The 9,268-nt window shown below is 40.5% G+C and overlaps 1 protein-coding gene across 1 annotated transcript; it reads right to left on the bottom strand.

Annotated features, from left to right (window-relative positions):
- Nucleotides 1–214: 214 nt before the first annotated feature.
- LOC103959416 (LRR receptor-like serine/threonine-protein kinase RGI1) lies at nt 215–4,345 on the bottom strand. The gene is given in 4 exon segments (XM_048591916.1): nt 215–931; nt 1,212–2,826; nt 2,828–3,928; nt 3,930–4,345. Coding segments are annotated over 4 exon segments (3,450 nt in total). The 5' UTR covers nt 4,143–4,345; the 3' UTR covers nt 215–410.
- Nucleotides 4,346–9,268: the final 4,923 nt, after the last annotated feature.

The following is a 9,268-nucleotide window of genomic DNA, read 5'->3' as shown; positions in this document are numbered from 1 at the left end:
GACTGTTTTCCTAGATTCTGTCCTTGTTTGAGCATTCTCTTATCTGAGTGAATCTACTCTACTCTGTAATCGGTTGTATATTAATGTGTTTATGTTGCTCGTCACGTGATTGTGATTGTGTTTATAAGGGAAAGGCGTAAAGGGACATACAACTGGTGATAACTAAAAATCTCCCATGACAAATATTGTGCATTCAAGACTAGTTAAACCTGGATGCACATGATCGACAAAATTTACTTAAAATCCAAGCCTACAACTGTTGGCTTTATTTGATGCTCTGCACTTGGTTATAACTAATGTCAAACCTTTTCTTCTATACATCAATGACACAATGGAGTTTGAAACTGAAGAAAGTAAACAAAAAATCACAATCTTTCGCTTAATTAGCTGTATATCACATAATTAACTAATCACTTGAACCCCATTTTATTGGCACTAGAGAAGGATGATGAGTAAAGCAGTGTGGATGCAGAAAAAATTGTGTTGTTGCTCTTTGCGAACAAGCTTTTCATTGCTGCTGATGATGAGGTTGCCAAAACTCCATTAGGGTTCTTATTTTCGCGAGTGTCATTTGTGGGCGAACCTTTGAGGAGCATATCAACCTTGGCATACTCCTCCCTCTCATGTTTAACTTCCTTTAGCATTGCTGCCACATCTTTCATGGTTGGTCTTTCATCAGGGGTTGAGTTTACACACAACAAGGCTATGCCTAATGCCTGCATCATTTCCTCTATCTCCGATTCGGGTCTCGATATGAGGCTTGGGTCGAGGACTTCAATGCTTCCCCTCTTCTGTCTTACCCAATCCACTACATGTTGCCCCTCTGGTATTGTTGGATCTATTGGTTGCTTCCCTGTCAAGACTTCCAATACAACAACTCCATAGCTATAAACATCGCTCTTCTCTGTGATCTTCATCATGTATCCATATTCTGAAAAGGGGAAGTAAGTTAAGTTAACTAATTGGTTCAAATCCTGTACTTACAAGTTAATAGGAATGGGAAATAGGTCCCCTTGTTGTCTGTTTAGTGTCCGCCCAGCTTTATTTTTTATTAAAATTTTCTAACGGGTCTAATTTATGCAAAAATTTTACTTAAAGAAAACATTAACATCACATGATTGTTTGTGATTAGACCACTAACAAAGTAATCATAGTAAGACTTAAGAGACATATATACGGATTAAGCTGTATGTGATTATAATATCACTTACCAGGAGCAATATAGCCATAGGAACCAGCAACTGTGTTGGAGGACAGAGCGAAATCGCCATCATCAACGAGTTTGGCTAGGCCAAAATCAGCAATGTAAGGCTCAAACTCAAGGCCAATGAGGATGTTATTGGCCTTGATATCCCTGTGAACAATTGGAGGAACACAATCATGGTGCAAATAGGCAATGCCTTGAGCTGCACCCAACAAAATTTGGTACCGAACTTCCCATTCAAGGGCATGCCCTGTCCTCTCATGTAGAATACTTCCCAAGCTTCCGTTAGGCATGTAATCGTACATGAGCAATCTTGTGTTCTTATTCCAGCAACAACCCAAGAACCGAACAATGTTCTTGTGACGTATTGAGCCAAGTGTTTTGACCTCCGTTGAGAATGAATCGTGAACTCCACATTTTTCATCATTACAACATCCATTGTCTGCAGCAACTGTTGCTGGCCAGAGCTTCTTCACTGCAATGACTTCGCCATTGTCCATATCAGCGCGATACACAACCCCAGAACATCCTTTTCCAATTACATTGACATCCACCAGGCATCTAAGCACTTTCTCAACCGAGAAATTTAGCTTCTGGAATGGAGTGAACTGCCAAGCCCACAAGTTCCCCAATTCTGATTCGTCATCATCTCTGATAGCTCTTCGCGCTCTAATCACTGCAAGGATCCCCTAAACCACCATTGCAACTGTCAGGGTGATCAGCAATGCAATTGCTAGCTTAAGCCTGCGTGACCGCCTTATTTCATTTTGATTTCTTGTTAGTCCTGTGCGGCCAACATCACTCAGGAAGCATGAGTCGCGATTTGAAGAGCAAAGGCCTTCGTTTCCAGCCAAATCCATTGGTAACAACTGTCTAAAAAGCTGGTTGTCTGGAAGGTAGCCACTGAGTTTGTTATATGACACATTAAGAGAGACAAGATTATTGAGCTCTGCAAGTGGACTCAAGTCCCCATCAAGCTGGTTATGTGAAAGGTCTAGTATTGAAAGCTTGGTTAGTGCTGATACTTGAGGTGGGATGGGGCCTGAGAGTGCATTGCAGCTCAAATTTAGCGCGATTTCAAGGGCTTCAATCCTCCCAAGCTCCACGGGGATTGAGCCAGTGAGCTTGTTGCTGCTAAGATCAAGCAATTGGAGACTCGAACACAGGCCAAGCGATGTAGGTATCATTCCAGAGAATAAGTTCCTACTCAAAATAAGCTTGTTCAACGAAACAAGACGAGCCAAGCTTGCTGGTATCTGCCCCGAAAACTGATTAACCGAAACATCCAAGACTTGAAGTCCTGATAGTGATGACAACGCGTTAGGCAGGGGACCTTCCAAAGTATTGTTGCTCAAGTCTATCATCTGTAGCTCTGTGCAACTCCCAATCTCATCAGGCACTTGCCCAGAAAGGCTGTTCCCAGACAGGTCAAGAAAGTTTAAGCTCCTAAGGTCTCCAATTGCTTTTGGAATCCCACCAGCAATCATGTTGTTCCCAAGCCGCAGCCGAACCAGAGAGCTGCAGTTGCCAATACTTGGTGGAATCAAACCCGAAATGTCATTCGAAATCAAAAGAAGCTTTGTGAGGTTTTTGAGCTGAAACAAGCCGGCAGGAATGTTACCAGGTGAGCGAATTGTGTGACAAGTCTAGTGCTTGGAGACTGCTACAGCTAGCCAGAGTTGAAGGAATGCTTCCTTCAAGCTGGTTTTGCCAAGCGAAAAAAACAGTCAGCTTCGACAACATCCCAATCTCCGGTGGAATCAAACCGGAGATCTGATTCGTGTCGAGCTGCAGCTGCATCAGGTTCGTCAAATTAGAAAGGTTGGAAGGGATCGAACGGGTGACATTGTTGTCACTAATCATAAACTCCTCAAGATTCGATAAACCTCCCAAAGACAAAGGTATAGTACCAGACAAAGCATTTAGAGAAAAATCAATCATTCTCAAGCTGCTACAATTCCCAATCTCTTCTGGGATTGGACCAGAAAGACTATTTTGCCACAATAACAACTGCTCCAGCTTCTTAAGCTTACCAAGCTCCGGTGGAATCGAACCGGAGAGGCTATTTTCGTAAAGAAACAAGTTGACAAGCTCAGAGCAGTTACCTATTTCAGGTGGGATTTCGCCGGAGATCATTGTGGTGTAAATAGACAGAGTGTGGAGATGGCTAAGCTTACCCAATGAGGCAGGCAAAGTGCCTGAAACTTGGGTGTCAGCCAACCCCAAGACAGTCAAATTGCTGCAGCCTCCGAGCTCCTCTGGGATTTTCCCACCAATGTATTTGTTACCTCCTGCTCTCAGAACTGCAAGGCTGGTGAGCTTCCCGAGCGCCGCCGTAATCGACCCGGTTAGCTGGTTGTCGAAGAGAAGGAGGTTTTTTAGTCCAATGCAGGTGCCAAGCTCAACTGGGATTTTACCAGTGAGCTGATTGGAGTTCAAGATCAAGTCTTGGAGATTTCGGAGCCTCGAAACACTGGGCGGGATTGAGCCCACCAGACAGTTTGAGCTGAGGTCGATGACTTGCAGCTCGGTGCATTCACCGATGTCGGCGGGGATGGTTCCGGTGAGATTGGCACCTGAAATGGTGAGTTTTCGGAGGGAGGGAAAGGCGGAGAGACTGGTTGGAAGTGGAAGCTGGAGAGGGATGTATTGGATTGTGATTTCGGTGACGTGGCCTTGAGGGGAACATGTTATGGAGGACCAGTTGCATGGATTGGGGTGGAGGAGGATTCCAGTTCGAGAAGAAGGAAGGTCGCGGCGAAGCAGAGGAATGGAGCCAGGAGAAGAGAAGGGTGGCTTCGGGGTTTGCGGCAGAAGCAAAGGTGGGTGTGTAGAGTAAAAATAGGGTGAGACAGAGAAAAAGAGAAGAGTGGGAGGAGGAGGAGGTGTAGAAGATGGGGAAGGATTGCCTCGAGCTGGGCGGCAGCACTGTAGACATTTGCCTCAATTTCCAAACCTTTCTTCTCGGGTTTGCATCATTTGGGTTTTGCAGCCCCCTCTGTCTCTCTTTGTTTCTTTATCTCTCTAGGGTTCTCTCTCTCCTCTCTCTGGTTTCTGTGTGTGTGTTTTAGCTTTCTTGGTTTGAACTCAAGCAGTAAACTACTAAACTTCTAGTTTTCTACAACTACACTACCCAAAGCAAAGCACAGAACACAAAGAAAGCACCTTAAAACCAAATAAACAAATCAACCCACTGCTTTGAGATCAACAAACACTGCACCTCCACCATCCTCCTGCACCACCACCCCACACCTCTCTCTCTCTCTCTTAAGAGATTATATATTTATAGAAAATTGGAGGGGTTGCTTGGTGGGTTCACGCGCAGGTTAAGGGAGACACAAGAAGGCAGAGACCCATGAAATTAGATTATATTAATATTTTGTTTATATATATTTCTTCATTGTAGTTAGCTAGGAGGAGACGTGGCACATAACCAAGCGTAATGATATTTTAGAATTCATACAGCCGATTCCACTTAATAAATGTTGTTGTTGTTGTATATCTTCACTGTAGTGTGTATGCAACTGTGCACGAGATGATATGGAATAAGGTGTTTTATTATTTTAATGTTGTTTTTTGACTCCATTAGAGCAAAAAGTGAGGAGAGCCGTTAGCTAGCTCCAACTCCAACGTTTTTCTCTCAATCTGAAGCCAACACCATTACTTAATTAAAATTCGCAAACAGACACTCCCCATGGACAATGCTTACTATCTTTCACGTATTTTCCAGATTCAAAACCTTTTTCTGGACTTCAGGCTTCAGTTACATTTCAATTTTCAATCTCTTTCTCTCTCCCATCCATGTATGCAATCACGTTTTCTCTTTTACCAAGTTTCCAAACCAAACGTTTCGTCTGCCATGTATGCAATCACGTTTTCTCTTTTACCAAGTTTCCAAACCAAACGTTTCGTCTGCAATATTAGCAGCATCGATTTCGGGTCCAATAGAGATAAATTTGTTCTTACTAAATTATCATCATAATTTTGTGGGTGTTATAAATAAGCAAAAGTTAAAAAAATAATATTTGCTAGGGATAGGAGCAAGGTTGTTGCAAAATATTACACAAAAATGATTGCAGATTAGAGAGAAATAAGAGGATACTGAAAATATTCTAACTTATCTTTCTTTTCTTATTGCTTTTGTATCATATATTTTGAACACTCGTAGTGCTCTGTTTATAGAGCAACTACTTTAAAAACTTACAAAAACTTCACTATTTAGCATATGAATCTTTACTGTATACATGTGGGCAAACATACCCACTGTTTACAACACTCCCCCTTGGATGCCCACATATCAACATCAGTTGCCTCGTTAAAACCTTGTTTGGAAAAACCCAATGGGAAAAAACCATAGCGAAGGAAAAAGAGTACAACTTTTATCCGGATTGTTGATACGGTGTTAAGCATGCTTGTGTTGCCTCGTTAAAACCTTGATAGGAAAAACCCAGTGGGAAAAATCCTAATTGAAGGAAAAAGAGTACAACATGCATGTATTATGGATGCTCCCCCTGAATTTTATCTCCCCCTGATTCCACATTCTTCAAATTTGTAAGCCGACGTAATCTGATTCCATGTACTAACTTCTGAAATGTGCACTTTGGTAGAGATTTGGTGAACAAGTTTGCCAAATTTTCGTTGGAACAGATTTGTTTGACCTCAATCACTTTGGCCTTCTGAAGCACATGTGCACTGAAAAATCTTGGAGATATGTGTTTAGTTTTATCGCCCTTGATGAATCCTTCCTTCATTTGGGCAACACAGGCTGCATTATCTTCATGGATGATAGTTGGATTGTCTGTCTTTCAAGGTAGACCACATGAATTCTGGATGTGATGGATCATTAATCTTAACCAAGAACATTCACGACTTGGTTCATGTAAAGCAATTATTTCCGAGTGATTGGAAGATGTAGCAACTAATGTTTGCTTTGTTGATCACCATGAAATTGCAGTATCTCCATTAGTGAACACATATCCATTTTGTGAGCGGGCTTTGTGCAGATCAGAGAGGAAACCAGCATCTGCATATCCAACAAGAATTTGGTCATTTGTGGATTTCTCTGAGTAGAAGAGACCCATGTTTGTTGTTCCACGAAGGTATCGCAATACATCTTTGATTTCCTTCCAATGATGAATTGTTGGAGCAAAGCTATACCTCACTAACAAGTTGACTGAAAAAGCTATATCTGGTCTAGTACATTGTGCTAAATACAATAAAGCACCTATTGCACTCAAATATGGTACTTCTGGAGCAAGGACCAGTTCATCATCTTCCTTTGGACGGAATGGATCTTTCTTAATGTCCAAAGAATGAACGACCATTACGGTGCTAAGTGGATAAGCCTTGTCCATGCTAAATTGCTTCAATATTTTTTCAATGTAAGCTGATTGATGGACCAAAATTCCATTAACACAATGCTCGATCTGCAGGCCGAGACAATATTTTGTTTTCCCCAGGTCTTTCATTTCAAATTCGCTTTTCAGATATGTAGCAGTTTTATTGAGCTCTTCAGGGGTTCCAACGAGGTTCATATCATCGACATATATTGCCACTATAGCAAATCCAGTATTTGATTTCTTAATGAACACACAAGGGTAGATGACATCGTTAGTATATCATTCTTTAATCAAATACTCATTGAGACGATTGTACCACATTCATCCAGATTGTTTCAGCCCATATAATGATTGCCTTAATTTGATTGAGAACATACCTCGTGGTTTGTTAGTTGCTTCAGGCAACTTAAGTCCTTCTAGGACTTTCGTATATATGTCAGTATCTAATTCTCCATATAGATACGCGATGATGACATCCATAAGTCGCATGTCAAGTTTTTCTGAAACCACCAAATTTATTGAGTAACGGAACGTAATTGTGTCCATTACAAAAGAGTATGTATCTTCATAATCAATTCCAGGTCTTTGTGAAAAGCCTTGTGCAACGAGTCGTGCGTTATATCTTGCAATCTTGTTTTTCTCATTGCATTTCCTTGTGAATACCCATTTGTAACCCATAGGGTTTACACCAGGCGAGGTTTGGACTACCAGTCCAAAAACACTTCGCCTTTCCAAGGAATTTAATTCTGCTTGTATTGCATCTTTCCACTTAGGCCAATCTTGTCTCTGTTTGCATTCTTCAACAAAGTGGGGCTCAATGTCATCGCTTAATATAATTTCAGTGGCTATTGCAAATGCAAACATGTCGTCGATGATTATTTCATTTCAATCCCACAATTCATCAGTACATGCATAATTTATGGATATTTCTTTGCTTTCATGTACTTCTGTCTCTTTAGGGACAGATGTCTCATCAAGGACATTTTCTTTTTCTGGAAGTATAGAATTATGAATTGTGGATTTATCATTCATTTTCTTTTCCTGAATGATTTCATTTGGGTTTAACTATGCCCTCATCTTTCTCTTTCGAGGGGTAGAATCTTTTGAACCTGGGGATCTACCACGCCTCAGGCATACACTAGATGAATCATTCGCTGCCACTTTATTTTGTCCAACAGGGACATCAATTCTTGTAGGTGCATTTGCAGCTGGTATATATGACTTTGTCACTTTCGAAGCATCATTAAATGCATCTGACATTTGATTAGCAATACTTTGAAGATGGACGATCATTTTCACTTCATTTTCACATTGTATGGTTCGCGGATCAAAATGAGACAAAGTGGAAACAACCCATGTCAGCTCTTGTCGTTCTTCTGGAATGGTCTTTTATCCCCCTAACGACGGGAAGACTGTCTCATCAAAATGACAATTAGCAAAATGAGCTATAAACATATCACATGTCAAGGGTTCCAAATATCTAATGATAGATGGTGAATCAAAACCCACATAAATTCCCAGTCTACGCTGAGCCCCCATTTTAGTACGTTGTGGCGGTGCAACATGCACATAAACATCACAACAAAAAACTCGTATATGTGAAATGTTTGGCTGATATCCAAACACGAGTTGTATTGATGAGTATTGGTGGTTGGCTATGAGTCTCAGTCGAACCAATGATGCAGCATGTAAGATGGCATGTCCTCATGCAGAGACTGGCAATTTCGTTTTCATGAGCAGAGTGCGAGCTATTAATTGAAGCCGCTTGATAAATGCCTCTGCTAAACCATTTTGAGCAAGGCTGTTGCACCTTATAAATAGGCAAAAGTTAAAGAAATAACCTTTGCTAGGGATAGAAGCGAGGCTGTTGCAAAATATTACACAAAATAATTGCAGATTAGAGAGAAATAAGAGGATACTGAAAATATTCTAACTTATCTTTCTTTTCTTATTGCTTTTGTATCATATATTTTGAACACTCGTAGTGCTCCATTTATAGAGCAACTACATTGAAAACTTACAAAAAACTTCACTATTTAGCATATGAATCTTTACTGTATACATGTGGCCAAACATACCCACTGTTTACAATAGTGGGCTATTGTTTTTTCCTTGATATAGGTAAGACAAGTATATTAGGGTTCAAAAAGAGGTCGGACATTTATAAGGTGCCTTACGATTTATTTTAAAGCAATTATATACATTCACGTAAACATTGTCCATGTTGGATCAGGACTTAGAAGAAATGCATTTTTTTTTTCTAAAAAATGTCAAAATAAATTTTTTTTTTTTTTTTTTTTGTGTGTCTTTTGCGGGAGTGAGGAGTACAAAATGGGTTAAATTATTTTGGGCAAAATGTATATGTTGTGATTTATGGCTCAAAATTAAAGGGTTGGATACGAATCTAGAAATCATGATCGATCGAATAAAAGCAGAGAAGAATTGTTTGAAGAATTCTAGGCGATCGATTGGAGGTGGCAGTCGATCGATCGAAGACAGGCAAAGAAATCCACTCGCATTTCCTGTTTTGTTTTTGTGCCCTATATGGATTGGGTTTCGCACTTTATGATTGGATTCTTTTCTTGGTGGAGAAGTTCTGTTAATTTACCAATTTGATTAAGATAAGGAATAAAAGGAGGGGTGGGCTTAGCCTCACACAATGTGCTAACAATAATATGGTTCAAATTCGTCTTTGGCGAGAATTGAACCTAAGACCTCTCACTTA

Source organism: the organism of the source record quoted next, unplaced genomic scaffold, assembly GCF_019419815.1.
Source record: "Pyrus x bretschneideri cultivar Hongxiangsu unplaced genomic scaffold, Pyrus_bretschneideri_v1 Contig36, whole genome shotgun sequence".
NCBI classification, from domain to species: domain Eukaryota; kingdom Viridiplantae; phylum Streptophyta; class Magnoliopsida; order Rosales; family Rosaceae; genus Pyrus; species Pyrus x bretschneideri.
This window is presented reverse-complemented; position numbering and strand designations above follow the sequence as displayed.